This window comes from Felis catus, chromosome B3, assembly GCF_018350175.1.
Source record: "Felis catus isolate Fca126 chromosome B3, F.catus_Fca126_mat1.0, whole genome shotgun sequence".
NCBI classification, from domain to species: domain Eukaryota; kingdom Metazoa; phylum Chordata; class Mammalia; order Carnivora; family Felidae; genus Felis; species Felis catus.
Genome location: NC_058373.1, coordinates 48,912,684 through 48,931,331, shown reverse-complemented (window position 1 = coordinate 48,931,331; position 18,648 = coordinate 48,912,684). Strand labels below are relative to the sequence as shown.

The 18,648-nt window shown below is 36.9% G+C and overlaps 1 protein-coding gene across 1 annotated transcript in view; it reads right to left on the bottom strand.

Moving 5' to 3' along the window:
* Positions 1-10,210: 10,210 nt before the first annotated feature.
* Positions 10,211-18,648, bottom strand: part of PYGO1 (pygopus family PHD finger 1) — a 33,232-nt gene continuing 24,794 nt past the window's right edge. Inside the window, exon 3 of the mRNA XM_003987114.6 lies at positions 10,211-18,217. Within this exon, the coding sequence (XP_003987163.2) occupies positions 17,093-18,217 (1,125 nt within the window). The 3' untranslated portion in view covers positions 10,211-17,092. The remainder of the gene's footprint in view (positions 18,218-18,648) is intronic.

The following is an 18,648-nucleotide window of genomic DNA, read 5'->3' as shown; positions in this document are numbered from 1 at the left end:
ACTCACACAGTCTGGCCCCTCTGCTTTTGCCAGCCAGACTTTGGGGGCTCTGTCTTGCTGGGCGGGCTGCCCCTCCACCGCCCCACCTCCCTCCCGCCAGTCTGTGTAGCGCGCACCACCTCGCCGCCCTTCCTACCCTTCTCTGTGGGCCTCTCGTCTGCGCTTGGCTCCAGAAAGTCTGTTCTGCTAGTCTTCTGGGGGTTTTCTGGGTTATTTAGCCAGATGTAGGTGGAATCTAAGTGACCAGCAGGACGCGGTGAGCCCAGTGTCCTCCTACATCGCCAACTTCTCCAGAATGGATCTTCCTCTTTGATAAACATAGAGCAACATGAGCCTCCTTTCCTGCTTGCTTTGGATGTTATTCTGTGAGAAGATGATATATAGAACAATGATAACCATCTTGCAACCATGAAAGGAAAGCCAAGAGAACCACAGAGAAATCTACATGGTTTCCTGATACTGAGCTGATGAATATACCAGTCCTGAAACCATCTATCTTTAAACTTCATTTTATGTGAAATAACAACATGCTATTGTTTTTGCCACATTTGGTTTAATATTCAAAATGGATCTTGATACATGTTGGTTATTTAACATATAACATATACTTGAGCTATCACTTTTGATACAAATTTCTTTAAAAATCTCACACAATTGCTACTTTTTTCTTCCTGTAGTTGTGTTTTATCTATGTTGAAACTCTGTGGTAAGCATATGTATTCACGATTGTTTGATCATTTTGGTGGGTTGTTCCTTTTATAATTACAAAACGTTCTCCTTCCTATTAATATTTTTGTCCTTACATATATTTTAAAATGTGTAACCAGAAGTAGTTTTCCAAATTTTATTGAGATATGACTGACATATGGCATGGGGTACAACCTGGTGATTTGATATATGTATTGTGAAATGATCACCACAATAAGTTTAGTTAACATCCATCACCTCACATAGTTACAATTTTTTTCTTATGGTGAGAACTTCTAAGATCTATCCTCTTAGCAACTTTCAAATATATACTAGTATTGTTAACTTTACTCACCATGCTATATATTACATCACCAGAATTTATCTTATAACTGAAGTTTATACCTTTTGACCCCCTTACCCATTTTGACCCCCACCCTTCTACCTCTGGCAACCACTAATCCAATATCTGTATCTGTGATGTCAGTTTTTCAGTTTCCACATGAAAATGATATCACATGGTATTTGTCCTTCTCTGACTTATTTCATTTAGTCTAATACCCTCAAGTCCACCGATGTTGGTGCAAATGGCAGAATTTCCTTCTCTTTTATGGATGAATAATATTATATTCACATTGTTTGTTTGTTTTTTACCATCCATCCATTGATGGGATACTTAAGTTGTTTCCATGCCTTGGCTATTATAAATAATGCTGCAATGAACATGGGGTTGCAATTGTCTCCTTGACATAGTCATTTCACTTCCTTTGGATAGATACCCAGAATTGGGATTGCTGGATCATATGTTAGTTCTATTTGTAATTTTTTGAGAAAACTGTAGTGGCTGTACCAGTTGGCATTCCCACCAACAGTGCAAAAGGATTCCCTCTTTCCCACATCCTCACCAACATTTGTTATCTCCTATCTTTTTGATAATAGCCTTACATTATGTTTTGTCTGATACTAACATTGTTATAGTGGCTTCCTTTGATTAGCATTTTCCTGTTATACCTTTTGCTATCTGTTTACTCTTTTCTTTTTAAACTATGTTTTCTGATGACCAAAGGAATACATATTTATTGTTGACAATACTGAGGAGAAAAATCCAGGAAAAAAAAATCCAGGATTATTCCATTTAATCCAGGAATAAACACAGTAACATTTTATAATATTCCAGACAATTATCTCCAGGTGGGTATACATAGACATATAAAATGTTTATTTTAAAAACTAATTGTGATCATTTTGTATGTAACTTTTTAAACTTTTTTTTTTACTTAACAATTGTCATCATTTCTTCCATTTTTTTAATACAACATGAAGTTTTTTAATTCTTCATAATTTTCATTATAGAGAAGGTCTTACTTTAAAGTATACTTACTTTAAAGTATACAATTATTTAGAATTTGGCTTTTCTACTTCTTAATAAATATCACTGTACATAAACCATTCCTTTGCTTTTGAAATTTCTATGTGTATTTCTTGTAAAAGTCATTTGGACAAAAAAAAATTCATTGGTCTTATCTGAGAGTGTCATATAGGTGAACTGAATCCATTTACATTTGGTTTTAGGTACATTTTTCTTACTGTTTCTTTTTAGCTGCTTTTCTATCTTCTATTGGCTTGATAAAATTTTCTGTATTCTGCTTTGCCCTCTGCTGGTTTAGAAGCTATATTGTACTTATATTCTTTAAAAAATTTTTTTTTCCAACGTTTATTTTTATTTTTGGTACAGAGAGAGACAGAGCATGAACGGGGGAGGGGCAGAGAGAGAGGGAGACACAGAATCGGAAACAGGCTCCAGGCTCTGAGCCATCAGCCCAGAGCCTGACGCGGGACTCGAACTCACGGACCGCGAGATCGTGACCTGGCTGAAGTCGGACCCTTAACCGACTGCGCCACCCAGGCGCCCCTGTACTTATATTCTTTTAATTGTGACTTTTAAATTTACTTAGAAGTTATGACTTTTTAAATACAGAATTCATGGGGTGCCTGGGTGTCTCAGTTGGTTGAGTCCAACTCAATTTCTGCTCAGGTCATGATCTCATGGTTGAGAGATTGAGCCCCTTTTAGGGCTCCACAGTGAGCATGAAGCCTGCTTCAGATCCTCTCCCTCCCTCTCTCTCTCTGCCTTTCCCATTTGCTTGCATGCATGCATGCACGCTCCTAAACAAACAAATACATAATCCACTATTTTTTCTTAAAAATCTGAAATTATCCAGTATCTTTACATGTCTTGAATGAGATAAGGAACTAACATGCCTTAACTACCACTTGAACATCCTCCTGTATGTGATAATTGGGCCACATTTGAAAATCATATTAAGTCTTATATGTCCTTACTGATTTTTTTGGCTCCTTTTCTTCCTGATGGACTTTTTTTTTTTTTTTTTTTTTTTTTTTTTTTGAGAGAGAGAGAAAGTGAGTCGGGGAGAGGAGCAGAGGTAGAGAGGGAGGTAGGGTGGCAGGGAGGGGAGAGAGAGAGAGAGAGAGAGAGAGAGAGAGAGAATCTTTAGCAGGCCTCACGCTCAGTGCAGCAGAGCCTGACAAGGGGCTAGATCCTGTGACTGTGAAATAATGACCTGAGCCGAAATCAGGGGTCAGACGCTTGACCACTGAGCCACCCAGATGCCCCTCCCCTCTGGACTATTTTTAAGCCAGGTGAAGAATCATAAGCATTTCAGTATTCATCTTTTTAAAAATAGGTGTTTTATTAAATAAACACAATGGCATTATTATAACAAAACTAAAATAATCACCAATGTCATATAATCCAATTTCATAGTCACTTTTCCCAGCTGTGTGTTTTTTTTATATGAAATTTATTGACAAATTGGTTTCCATACAACACCCAGTGCTCATCCCAAAAGGTGCCCTCCTCAATACCCATCACCCACCCTCTCCTCCCTCCCACCCCCCATCAACCCTCAGTTGTTCTCAGTTTTTAACAGTCTCTTATGCTTTGGCTCTCTCCCACTCTAACCTCTTTTTTTTTTTTTCTTCCCCTCCCCCATGGGTTTCTGTTAAGTTTCTCAGGATCCACATAAGAGTGAAACCATATGGTATCTGTCTTTCTCTGTATGGCTTATTTCACTTAGCATCACACTCTCCAGTTCCATCCACGTTGCTACAAAAGGCCATATTTCATTTTTTCTCATTGCCACGTAATATTCCATTGTGTATATAAACCACAATTTCTTTATCCATTCATCCGTTGATGGACATTTAGGCTCTTTCCATAATTTGGCTATTGTTGAGAGTGCTGCTATGAACATTGGGGTACAAGTGGCCCTATGCATCAGTACTCCTGTATCCCTTGGATAAATTCCTAGCAGTGCTATTGCTGGGTCATAGGGTAGGTCTATTTTTAATTTTCTGAGGAACCTCCACACTGCTTTCCAGAGCGGCTGCACCAATTTGCATTCCCACCAACAGTGCAAGAGGGTTCCCGTTTCTCCACATCCTCTCCAGCATTTATAGTCTCCTGATTTGTTCATTTTGGCCACTCTGACTGGCGTGAGGTGATACCTGAGTGTGGTTTTGATTTGTATTTCCCTGATAAGGAGCGACGCTGAACATCTTTTCATGTGCCTGTTGGCCATCCGGATGTCTTCTTTAGAGAAGTGTCTATTCATGTTTTCTGCCCATTTCTTCACTGGGTTATTTGTTTTTCGGGTGTGGAGTTTGGTGAGCTCTTTATAGATTTTGGATACTAGCCCTTTGTCCGATATGTCATTTGCGAATATCTTTTCCCATTCCGTTGGTTGCCTTTTCGTTTTGTTGGTTGTTTCCTTTGCTGTGCAGAAGCTTTTTATCTTCATAAGGTCCCAGTAATTCACTTTTGCTTTTAATTCCCTTGCCTTTGGGGATGTGTCGAGTAAGAGATTGCTACGGCTGAGGTCAGAGAGGTCTTTTCCTGCTTTCTCCTCTAAGGTTTTGATGGTTTCCTGTCTCACATTCAGGTCCTTTATCCATTTTGAGTTTATTTTTGTGAATGGTGTGAGAAAGTGGTCTAGTTTCAACCTTCTGCATGTTGCTGTCCAGTTCTCCCAGCACCATTTGTTAAAGAGGCTGTCTTTTTTCCATTGGATGTTCTTTCCTGCTTTGTCAAAGATGAGTTGGCCATACGTTTGTGGGTCTAGTTCTGGGGTTTCTATTCTATTCCATTGGTCTATGTGTCTGTTTTTGTGCCAATACCATGCTGTCTTGATGATGACAGCTTTGTAGTAGAGGCTAAAGTCTGGGATTGTGATGCCTCCTGCTTTGGTCTTCTTCTTCAAAATTCCTTTGGCTATTCGGGGTCTTTTGTGGTTCCATATGAATTGTAGGATTGCTTGTTCTAGTTTCGAGAAGAATGCTGGTGCAATTTTGATTGGGATTGCATTGAATGTGTAGATAGCTTTGGGTAGTATTGACATTTTGACAATATTTATTTTTCCAATCCATGAGCAGGGAATGTCTTTCCATTTCTTTAAATCTTCTTCAATTTCCTTCATAAGCTTTCTATAGTTTTCAGCATACAGATCCTTTACATCTTTGGTTAGATTTATTCCTAGGTATTTTATGCTTCTTGGTGCAATTGTGAATGGGATCAGTTTCTTTATTTGTCTTTCTGTTGCTTCATTGTTAGTGTATAAGAATGCAACTGATTTCTGTACATTGATTTTGTATCCTGCAACTTTGCTGAATTCCTGTATCAGTTCTAGCAGACTTTTGGTGGAGTCTATCGGATTTTCCATGTATAATATCATGTCATCTGCAAAAAGTGAAAGCTTGACTTCATCTTTGCCAATTTTGATGCCTTTGATTTCCTTTTGTTGTCTGATTGCTGATGCTAGAACTTCCAGCACTATGTTAAACAGCAGTGGTGAGAGTGGGCATCCTTGTCGTGTTCCTGATCTCAGGGAAAAAGCTCTCAGTTTTTCCCCGTTGAGGATGATGTTAGCTGTGGGCTTTTCATAAATGGCTTTTATGATCTTTAAGTATGTTCCTTCTATCCCGACTTTCTCAAGGGTTTTTATTAAGAAAGGGTGCTGGATTTTGTCAAAGGCCTTTTCTGCATCGATTGACAGGATCATATGGTTCTTCTTTTTTTTTGTTAATGTGATGTATCACGTTGATTGATTTGCGAATGTTGAACCAGCCCTGCATCCCAGGAATGAATCCCACTTGATCATGGTGAGTAATTCTTTTTATATGCCGTTGAATTCGATTTGCTAGTATCTTATTGAGAATTTTTGCATCCATATTCATCAGGGATATTGGCCTGTAGTTCTCTTTTTTTACTGGGTCTCTGTCTAGTGTAGGAATCAAAGTAATACTGGCTTCATAGAATGAGTCTGGAAGTTTTCCTTCCCTTTCTATTTCTTGGAATAGCTTGAGAAGGATAGGTATTATCTCTGCTTTAAACGTCTGGTAGAACTCCCCTGGGAAGCCATCTGGTCCTGGACTCTTATTTGTTGGGAGATTTTTGATAACCGATTCAATTTCTTCGCTGGTTATGGGTCTATTCAAGCTTTCTATTTCCTCCTGATTGAGTTTTGGAAGAGTGTGGGTGTTCAGGAATTTGTCCATTTCTTCCAGGTTGTCCAATTTGTTGGCATATAATTTTTCATAGTATTCCCTGATAATTGTTTGTATCTCTGAGGGATTGGTTGTAATCATTCCATTTTCATTCATGATTTTATCTATTTGGGTCATCTCCCTTTTCTTTTTGAGAAGCCTGGCTAGACGTTTGTCAATTTTGTTTATTTTTTCAAAAAACCAACTCTTGGTTTCGTTGATCTGCTCGCCAGTTTTTTTAGATTCTATATTGTTTATTTCTGCTCTGATCTTTATTATTTCTCTTCTTCTGCTGGGCTTAGGCTGCCTTTGCTGTTCTGCTTCTAGTTCCTTTAGGTGTGCTGTTAGATTTTGTATTTGGGATTTTTCTTGTTTCTTGAGATAGGCCTGGATTGCAATGTATTTTCCTCTCAGGACTGCCTTCGCTGCGTCCCAAAGCGTTTGGATTGTTGTATTTTCATTTTCGTTTGTTTCCGTATATTTTTAAATTTCTTCTCTAATTGCCTGGTTGACCCACTCATTCGTTAGTAGGGTGTTCTTTAACCTCCATGCTTTTGGAGGTTTTCCAGACTTTTTTCTGTGGTTGATTTCAAGCTTCATAGCATTGTGGTCTGAAAGTATGCATGGTATAATTTCAATTCTTGTAAACTTATGAAGGGCTGTTTTGTGACCCAGTATATGATCTATCTTGGAGAATGTTCCATGTGCACTCAAGAAGAAAGTATATTCTGTTGCTTTGGGATGTAGAGTTCTAAATATATCTGTCAAGTCCATCTGATCCAATGTCTCATTCAGGGTCCTTGTTTCTTTATTGACCGTGTGTCTAGATGATCTATCCAATTGTGTAAGTGGGGTGTTAAAGTCCCCTGCAATGACCACATTCTTATCAATAAGGTTGCTTATGTTTATGAGTAATTGTTTTATATATTTTGGGCTCCAGTATTCGGCGTATAGACATTTATAATTGTTAGCTCTTCCTGATGGATAGACCCTGTAACTATTATATAATGTCCTTCTTCATCTCTTGTTACAGCCTTTAATTTGAAGTCTAGTTTGTCTGATATAAGTATGGCTACTCCAGCTTTCTTTTGGCTTCCAGTCGCATGATAAATAGTTTTCCATCTCTTCACTCTCAATCTAAAGGTGTCCTCAGGTCTAAAATGAGTCTCTTGTAGACAGCAAATAGATGGGTCTTGTTTTTTTATCCATTCTGATACCCTATGTCTTTTGGTTGGCGCATTTAATCCATTTACATCCAGTGTTATTATAGAAAGATACGGGTTTAGAGTCATTGTGATGTCTGTATGTCTTATGCTTGTAGTGATGTCTCTGGGACTTTGTCTCACAGGGTCCCCCTTAGGATATCTTGTAGGGCTGGTTTAGTGGTGACAAATTCCTTCAGTTTTTGTTTGTTTGGGAAGACCTTTATCTCTCCTTCTATTCTAAATGACAGACTTCCTGGATAAAGGATTCTTGGCTGCATATTTCTTCTGTCTAGCACCCTGAAAATCTCGTGCCAATTCTTTCTGGCCTGCCAAGTTTCAAAAGAGAGATCAGTCACGAGTCTTATAGGTCTCCCTTTATATGTGAGGGCACGTTTACCCCTTGCTGCTTTCAGAATTTTCTCTTTATCCTTGTATTTTGCCAGTTTCACTATGATATGTCGTGCAGAAGATCGATTCAAGTTATGTCTGAAGGGAGTTCTCTGTGCCTCTTGGATTTCAATGCCTTTTTCCTTCCCCAGTTCAGGGAAGTTCTCAGCTATTATTTCTTCAAGTACCCCTTCAGCACCTTTCCCTCTCTCTTCCTCCTCTGGGATACCAATTATGCGTGTATTATTTCTTTTTAGTGTATCACTTAGTTCTCTAATTTTCCCCTCATACTCCTGGATTTTTTTATCTCTCTTTTTCTCAGCTTCCTCTTTTTCCATAACTTTATCTTCTAGCTCACCTATTCTCTCCTCTGCCTCTTCAAGCCGAGCTGTGGTGGTTTCCATTTTGTTATGCATTTCATTTAAAGCATTTTTCAGCTCCTCGTGACTGTTCCTTAGTCCCTTGATCTCTGTAGCAAGAGATTCTCTGCTGTCCTGTATACTGTTTTCAAGCCCAGCGATTAATTTGATGACTATTATTCTAAATTCACTTTCTGTTATATTATTTAAATCCTTTTTGATCAGCTTATTAGCTGTTGTTATTTCCTGGAGATTCTTCTGAGGGGAATTCTTCCGCTTGGTCATTTTGGATAGTCCCTGGCGTGGTGAGGACCTGCAGGGCACTTCCCCTGTGCTGTGGTGTATAACTGGAGTTGGTGGGCGGGGCCGCAGTCAGACCTGATGTCTGCCCCCAGCCCACCGCTGGGGCCACAGTCAGACTGGTGTGTGCCTTCTCTTCCCTCTCCTAGGGGCGGGATTCACTGTGGGCTAGTGTGGCCCATCTGGGCTACTTGCACACTGCCAGGCTTGTGATGCTGGGGATCTGGCGTATTAGCTGGGGTGGGTAGGCAAGGTGCACAGGGGCAGGAGAGGCAGGCTTAGATCGCTTCTCCTTAGGTGATCCACTTCAGGAGGGGCCCTGTGGCAGCGGGAGGGAGTCAGATCCGCTGCCGGAGGTTTGGCTCCGCAGAAGCACAGAGTTGGGTGTTTGCGCGGAGCGAGCAAGTTCCCTGGCAGGAACTGGTTCTCTTTGGGATTTTGGCTGGGGGATGGGCGGGGGAGATGGCGCTGGCGAGTGCCTTTGTTCCCCACCAAACTAAGCTCTGTCGTCAGGGGGCTCAGCAGCTCTCCCTCCCTTTGTCCTCCAGCCTTCCCGCTTTCCGAGCAGAGCTGTTAACTTATGACCTCCCAGACGCTAAGTCGCGCTTGCTGTCGGAACACAGTCCGTCAGGCCCCTCCGCTTTTGCCAGCCAGACTCGGGGGCTCTGCTTGGCCGGCGAGCCGCCCCTCCACCCCGGCTCCCTCCCGCCAGTCCGTGGAGCGCGCACCACCTCGCCGCCCTTCCTACCCTCTTCCGTGGGCCTCTCGTCTGCGTTTGGCTCCAGCGACTCCGTTCTGCTAATCCTCTGGCGGTTTTCTGGGTTATTTAGGCAGGTGTAGGTGGAATCTAAGTGATCAGAAGGACGTGCGGTGAGCCCAGCGTCCTCCTAAGCCGCCATCTTGCAAACCTCTCCAACGATGTTATTTTATAGGAAGTCTCTGTACATCTTTTTTCTACAGCATGTAAGATAAACACATTTTTGATTTTTCCTTCCACTTATTTAAAACTTTTTTAAGTTCTTATTTACTTCAGTAATCTCTACACACAATGTGGGGCTTGAACTCACAACCCTAAGATCAAGAGCCCTACACTCTTGCAACTGAGCTGGCCAGGTGCCCCATCATTCCATAAATTTAAATAGAACTTTCATGCATTCAAATCTTATCTTGATATAATTTTATCTTATTGTCATTCCTATTACCTCGAATATCAAGTTGCATCAACTGACAGATCCACTTGCATCTTTCCATGTAAGTCTAGACACGTAATGGATGTTTCCAGCAAACTTTGGAGGTCTTTTGTAAACTTAATCTTATATTCAGACAAGTTTGTTCTTAATACTGCTACAGGGGTGTTTCTGTTTCAGGGATTGTTAAGCTGTGAGGTTGTAGAGCTCCTCTCCAATTAATTTTTTATTAACAGAACTTAAGTCCTAATTTGTTAAAATCAAAATAGAGATAGATTATGCTCAGACTTTCTAAGGAAACTCAGGGCTCAGTGTTATGTATCAACTTTACAGGGGAAAAAATGCATGTAACAAGACCTATCCAAAAATATTGGTTTGGTCCTCAGTATAAAATTAAATTCCTGGTAAATTATAGGCTGTTGTCCTGGTAAGTGTTTCCTGGAACATTTCCTACCCAAAGCCAAGACTTTCATACCTATAACCTAAAATTGTCCTGTTGAAAGTCAAGCACTTAAAAAAACAGTTGTTTTTCTCTTTGAAAACTAGCTTTATTTAAAAGAATCTGAAGCATAACACTATAGGAACAAACTTACAATACATATTGTTCAAGAAAGCCTGCCATACATAATTTTTACCAATAGTAGGTCTAAATACTGATAAATAACATTCTTTATACAATGCACAAATGACATTTAGTATGAACCCTGAAAAGAATGGCCAACAATAACATGGACTGTTTTGAAAGTGGAACTTCTACTTGTCTTACTAATTATCTGCAGAATAAAAAAACTAAAATGTGGACGATAAACTCCTCTTAAATTCTAGCATGGTGCTTAAGGAAGAAAGAAAGGGATCAAAAGCAAGAAATTAAAAGAATCAAAAGAAAAAGATAAATTGGCTCACCACTATTAATAGTAATTATTAAAAATAATTCAGAATTGAGAATTTTTGGTTTAATACTTGGAAGCCCTTAGACAAACTATCCATTATCTACTATATTCAATCAGTTACCAGCCAATTTTGCTTCTCTGAAAACTGTAACCTGTACAAAACCATATAAAGAAAATAAACAATTTGGGGGTAACCTAGTCATTTCATACTTGAAATTTTTCCACAAAGCAATTCCTGAATTAACTAATACTAATACTTCTTAAAACCTCTATGATTTAAATAGAGGCAGACCCATTTCTAAGAGATTGTATGTGAAGGTACCAGGAAAAAATAAATTTCTAACATGTAATTCTAAATTTTTAACCCTCAAAATAGACCCATGAAAACATTAGGGATTCAAATAAAATATAATGGAATTATGCCACAGTACAGTATATGGTATTTTTTAAAATATTAAGAACTGAATCAGATTTATTGCTATGTCAATCCTATCAATAATTGACAACCAAGTGTACAAAATACACCACACAACAACCAAGCCAAAAATGATGCTGTATAGAGATACCATTAACATAACAAAGGTAAACATTTATCTTATCATATACATCACTAATACAGCAAAGCCTTATTCAGGATAGTTTGAATTGATAAAAGTCTAAAAATTTGAATATTTAAAAAGATATGCAGTTTAAGCACTCATGAGCATTCTTTTTTTTTCTTTTTCTTTCAAGTATAGAATTTCAAAAATACAAATTTGCACTGGCCAAGCATTATCAATTACAATTCTTCTGTGTACTTGTTTTCATGGCAAAAGAATGCTTTTGTATTCTCAAACAAATGCTTTATAAAGCTATGAAGTATTCTCAAATGCTTTATAAAGCTTCACATTTTTCTAAGATTAAACATTTTTCCTTAAAACCTTATGACTTTTATTAACAAATCTTTTCATCAGATAGTACAAAGTAAACACCATTCAAGTCTTTGTATCAATGGTTACAAATTCTAAGTAAATTAGAGGAGTTTTATGGTATTATAATAGTTTCTTAAAAAATGAAGATTAGCATTTCTACTTATTTTGGTTATGAAGAAGTGAATGGTATCTTTTGTTGGAAGATATCAGACTAGGTTCAAAGTCTAGAATGTAATTTTAATGATATGGGTTAAAAAAAAAAGTCCTAATATGTACCACCAATTAAGATAATAATTCCTTAATAAGTTATAACTGTAAGAGGAAAACCAAAATTTTCAGAAGTATTTATTGTATTATGAGTGTTATGAATTGCTAACACCAAATTTTACCGCTCTCTCCCATTTCAAAACATCAGGCCATCTACTAATCCACAAATATTGATGTTTCACATACTTCATAGAGTAGCTTAAACATACCAGCGTAAGAAATAATTAGTATTACATAGTAATTTCCTTTGCCATAGGAATAAATGTTGGACAAAGTCTGGAAACATTTTATTTTCCAATTTGAATTACAGTAATTTTGCCACAGACCACAGCACTAGTGCATGTGTTACTTTAGACATGCTCTAAGAACAAAACAAAAAATTACTGCAAAAATACATGTCACCAATGTGGAACACACTCAGATTTGTATAAAAGTACTGAACTAATATCCCAAAAAGAGGTATATGTAAACAGTACATAAGGAAGAAATAGTTTTAATATGAAACAGTCATTTAAGTCACATACATCATGATAAGAAGCAGGACTTTCTTTTATAAAAGATATTTTAACTAACAAGCAACATCTATATCATCTACAGAACAAGAAAAGTACAGGTATTTAGAATAAGTTTTAATATAATTGCAAGTAATGTATTTTGACAAACTGACAAAGATGAAGCTTATCTCGGGTTTTCATTAAAAATTTTCAATGAAATACAGGCAGCCTCTGACGTATTCATGTCTGGCTTATTGACAACCATTTTTCATTTCCCCTAGACCATATGTCTTAGGAGATGTTAATGCCAGCCTTAGCCTCCTTACTCCAGGAGTACCTCTAGACTTCCACTACTGTACCAAAAGTTGGAAAAATGCAGATGTGACTTCTATACTGCTCTACTGGATAAAGAGAATACAGAAAAGGGGGAAGTTACTAAAATGTGGAAATGAGAAGAAACCTCTGAGTTCAAAAGTTGAGGAAACTATGAAAATATCCAAAAACCTAAAGGACATTGGGAAGTACTCTCAAGACAGCATCCATCAATTTGATAAAAATACTGCTTCCTACAGTACTTGAAATGTGGTCATATTGTCTGAAATCTTAGATATTAGATAAAACTTCATTCTGAATAAGCAGTCTTAAAAAAAATGTTTAATCCCACTTTCTTCACTATCTTCATTTGCATCTCGGTGGAAAGCACTTTTTCCTTAAAATCTAGCCAGCCATAACCACAGAAAGAAATGGGAATTTTGATTGGAGGAAAAATATGGAATTTTGGAGCACAGGGCATCCAGTAAGGGAAGAGGCAAGCTGGCTTATATAGCATTCCACCGGAGGGTTTAGGATGTAAGAGGGCAACTAGGAAACACTAACACCAAGAAACTAAACTTACCTGAATCACATCAGGAAAAAGGAAGACCTCTGTTTCTTTCTACCTCCTACACTGATTGGTTCCCTAAAGAAAACTGAGTGTTCAGCATGATACTATCGCTTAACTACATTATGGTTTAAATAAGCCTTTATGAGCTTTCCTAACAGTCTAATCATCTTATATAATGTTCCAAACCACTATTTACAAATGAACTTTGGGAGCCTGGATGCTCTTAACTGAACTTTTTAATTAAAAAAAGTCTAAAATAGCACAAATGTTCATGCATATGAAACCTCTATACACTATAAAAAAGAAAGAAACTCAAAAATTCTTTAGAGCTCCCTTAGAAAAACCATTACTTACATATTTTTTTTTTACTATTAAATACAATTACTATAGTATGGACAATAAGTACTAGCACTCTTAATATGTTCAAGACAAACAAGTTTGAAAGAATACTAGATGAAGACTCCTGATACTTATTTGGATGATTAAAGTTAGCAGAATTCATGGTGACCCACACTATTGAGGTTTTTTCCCTACCAGTAGGCAGAGATGGGAGTCTAAAAAAAAAAAAAAAATTGGATTTTTTTATATTGTTACTCTAAGAAGAATAAGCACTATCACAAGAAAATCTTGCTTTATGTACATAATCTAATTTGGATTAACAAGAATCATAATAGCAGTACTCAAAGTATTTCACACCAAAGGAAAAAAACACTGATCACAAATCTAATTCTAAGCACTCTATCTGAAGAATAAATTTTCTTTTACAAGCTAAGCCGTTTCAGCATTAGTGAGTCCAGTAGCATCTAGAAGCAGTGAAATGAATAAAAAGTGAGTTCTGAGAAAGGAACTGATGCATTAAACTATCATGACTAGCTGTCGTGAGACAGCCTAGTTGCTGAGGGTCAGTCAGGTTAAACTAGACAAAACTTGAGAATGTAAGAGAAACTATGATTTCCTGTTCAATTGTGTGGGTGTGTATGTGGGTGTGTATCTGTGTATATGTGTGCATGCAAGATGAGGCCTTTCAGTGAAAGAAAAGGATTACATAAAAAAACGTGCAATGCTACTGGAAGGCTATTCGACCTATGTACATTTCTTCCTATCAATGAATATTTAAAAATGTTTAGGGAAGCTCATCACTTGTCCTAACAAAGCCATAACAATTTGTTTAATAGCCTTATTTGGGTCAAATTGGACAAATTGGTACCTGGCCATTCTTATAGTTCATCATTTTTCCTATCAAAAACTGTCTAGATAATTTTTGACTTAGTGTCATATGGAGACAAATGTGGAACTAGTAAAGAAAAGTACTTCAAAGACATGAAAACATTCATGAACTATGATTTTATAGTTTTTCAGTGACTCACTGTCAGTCAACCATGAGTTTTCTTTTGAATATTTACAGATTCTTATTTAAATAAGGTGCTCTGAAGACCTAAATACTTGAATAAAAATTCAACTGTAAGTTTTTAAAAACAACTACTTGGAAATGGAAAAGAATCTCAATACGAATCAAGTATCTTTATACTAGCTTGGGAGAGGTTACTTCACTTTCACCCAACTACTGAAAGTGTAAGCAACAGATGGCTTAAGAAACCACAAAATCAATTTTAACAATAAGTACAACTGAAGTCCTACCATGAAAAATGTTAACTCCTGAAGACACTGTAAGGTTCTACTCAATATCTAACTGTATTATCATAAAAAAATCATGACCCGATGCTAGGAATAAGCATTTAGCATGCAGTGCATCATTTCTTAAAAATCAGCACTTACTAGGATTTCAAGAACATGACTAGATCCTTAAACATTTAAAAAATTGTGTATCTCTAATAAAAACTATAATGTAAGCAAAATGGGATTTTCAAGTATGCTACTGAACACATCAAATGTCAGAGTCAGCCAAAAATACTGCCTTTAACCTGCTTCAACTGGTAAAGATGTCACACAGAGGAGTACCTAGTATTAGAATTTATATCATTTCATTTTCTAAAACTGTAAAGATATATATTTTACAACTATATTGAAAATATTTTGTACTCACCTCTAACTAGTCACAGGTAAATGGAGAAAACCTTCTACTACTTTGTACCATATGAAATTGCTGTTTTTGTAGGTCAAAATTAAAACACTGTATTTAAAAAAATAAGTTTTATTCAATCAAAATATGTATGAGTATTAATAACTTTCTAATAAGATATTAAATATTTCATTTTAAAAAATTTGTCATTTTTTCAGATATATAAATTGTTCAGATCCTCCAATTACTACTTCTTAATTGGAGAACATGTTGTTTCTTTAAAAAAAAGCTTCAAATGATGAAAACGAAGGTAGTTCATTGGACAAAGGTCTGGTGACTACAATGGACATGACGACATTGAATATCCCAATTGAATTAACTTTGCTTTCATTGCTTGTGACGTGTGAGGTCAAGTGCTGTCATGTAAAAGTGTGGGCTCATGTTTATTAACCAAAGGACCTTTCTTGATCAAAATTTTCATGCATAATTTTACTTCCTCAGCAATATGCTGCTGCTGTCGTTTCACCAGGGTTTAAGCAATAGTAATTATTCTTTTGCAGATCACCATATGGCCTTCAGAACATTTTTGGTCACAACGATGATGGTGCAAGTTTGGGAGCTTCAAAAATATCCAAATATTGTATAAATTGCTATCAATTGTCATATATAGTATCTTTTTTTTTTTTTTTGGTCACAGTTCATGATCCATTCTAAAAATATGTTTCTGCTTTTTTGAATCTTAATGAGTACACCTCCAACTGTCTTCATTCTTGATCATCTCCCAGGAGGATGTTCTTGGATTCATCTTTTCACTTTTCCCAGTCACAGCAGAAGCTCCTGTCTGCTTCAAGGCCTTGAATTGTTGTTTGTGAGTTAGCTCTCACCCTGGCTCTTAATTGGTCTTTAAGATGGATTCTGATCTCCCCTGAGGCTCATTTTTGAATCCAGATTCCCCAGAACAAGATTTTTCAAACCACCACTGAGTGGTGTTCTTTCCCCAGCGGAGCCTTGTAGGCCCAACTTGATATTTACACCTATCTCATTTGCAGTATTGTCCTGGCTTGAAATCATATCAAAAGAAGTATCCATAATTCTTCTGAGGATACTATATTATTTATTTGTCTGGAAAACAATAAGAAAAAACTCAATAATCAAAGGAAATTGAAGAGTGAAGGGCATAACACTGTTACAATTCTAAATAGCACAACTAGAAACATACTTCACTTCAACTCTACTAATTGCAGTCAATTTTCAACTGATCTAGTATTAGCAATTTCATGTGGTACAATCCACAAGTCAATCAACAAATACTTACTGAGCATCTACTATATGCTAACATCTGTCTCCTATCTGTACAAACAGATATCTTGGAAAGACTGACTTGAAAATAGGAAAGTCATTAATTTCAAGGACCCTAGTGGGGAGAAATCTGGTGTCATACTCTATTATTTTTTAAAACATCCATTAAAATGTATGCTTTCTTCCATGTTACAGCTACATATGCTTTTTTGAAAACATATGTCAAATAGATCCTTGAAAAATTTTTTGAACTGTTTAATGTAATATTGCCAAAGTTCAGCTCTTCAATGTACATTTTTCAATGATTCTAACTTTTAAAAGTCAAAACTTGCCTACATTTGCTATATATTATTTTGAAGCTTCAAGAGGCTTTTATGTTTATGATTAACAACAACGACAACTAACATTTATTTGTATAGTACTTTCTAAAGCACCCCCATATACATTATTCTCATTTAAGATAGCAAACAAAGACAATACAAAATTTGCACTGGTAATGAAGTAGAATATTAACAAAAACTGAAAGGTAAATAATCTTTTTGTATGTGCATTTAAAAAAATAATGTAAAACATTAAAATCCTGTGTCACTGAGCCTCTGAAATACACAGGAAAAAAAAATCACTTTAACTAATGCCTGTGATTAAGCATCACTGCCCACTGCAGGCGGACCAAAAGTTTCTCGAGTACGCATTAACTGGACATCTTTGTCAGCCATACAGGTATCACAGCCCCATACTGCTGATGCTTCTGCAGTTAGGAGGCCATAAGCTGTTTCAGTCATTCCAGTGCAGATCCGATGAAACCATTTCTGACAAGAGGCTTCACATAAGATGGCATCCTGATCATCATTCACTTCATTTGTACAAATTCCACAAGGATACACTGGGTCAGAAGAAGAATGGCCATGACGGCTTGGGTGGAGAGAGGATTTATTGCTTTTTTCAGTGGTGCATGCATCTGGGGCACCTCTAGGTTGTCGCGGCTTATTCTGTGTCCCATTTGCATGGCTGTTATTTGTAGCTTCTGTGGTACTGGAACGGCTATTCTCTTGATTTACTGCACTGTTTCGATTAACATTTTTTAATTCAATATTACTCTGATTCACTGTGTCATCCATATTTAAGTGAGGTGGATGAGCAGAGGAATTCTGATTAGTGTTTTTGGTTGCTCCTTGACTAAAGTCTTGTTTTTGGGGTGGTGCTTTTGCTTGACCAAAAGTGTTTGGGGGAGGAATAAAAGAATGATTAGATTCTAATGGAGAAGTAAAATTTGAATTATTTCCAGGGACAAAGTTAGATGCCAAGTCAGGGTTAGATACTTGGTTAGTATTCTGTGGAGGAATCTGATTGAAGTTTTCAGCAGGATTTTGTCTAAAATGTTGATTAGGCATGTTAACATTCTGACTTAGTGCATTATTATAAGATGGATTTCCAAAGCTTGAATTATCATGTGGCCCAAAGTTAAAAGCATGAGGTCTATTAAAACCCATGCCCAAAGGATTCTGAGGAAATGGGTGTGGCTGATTCCTGAGTGAGTAAGGACCACAGTATGGGGAAGACATTCTTGGAGGAACGTGAGGTGGCATTCTGAATGTGCTATAGCCTCCAAAGCCAGGATAACCAGGGCCAAGATATGGATTTGATGAAGGTAGTGGTTTATAGGAAATAGTATTATAGTTGTCATCAAATGGATTAGCAGCCACTAGATGGTCAGAGTTTGGATTCGGTGGTGGAGCATACTCAGACAATGGAGGAAAAGAAGGCCCCTGAAATGAGAATGTAGAGTAAAATACATGTTTTGAGCAAAGAAGTCATTAAAATTGTTATCTTAACATGTAAGAACCTAGTTTTAATCAAATTTTTCTTGCTATGTCTTATGAAAATTTAATTCATCTGACTTTTCAATTCCAAATAAGTTTTATATTTAATTATATTTAATGATTAAAATGTATAGATTTCTTCCATTTAGGAAAGAAAATAAGGCATGCTTTTCTGAGCTCAAATTCATTGTTACTTCAAATTTCAAAGGTATTTATTAACCTTCAAAAGAAGCTTAATTACATAATTTGCATTTAATATGCTTAACTTTAGTTCTAGAATTTTTCACTTAAAATTCTAACTAAAAGTACCTGTTACACCCCCCAAAAAACCATAAAATTAAGTAACAATAAACAGGCTCTAAGTTTTTTTACTGGCT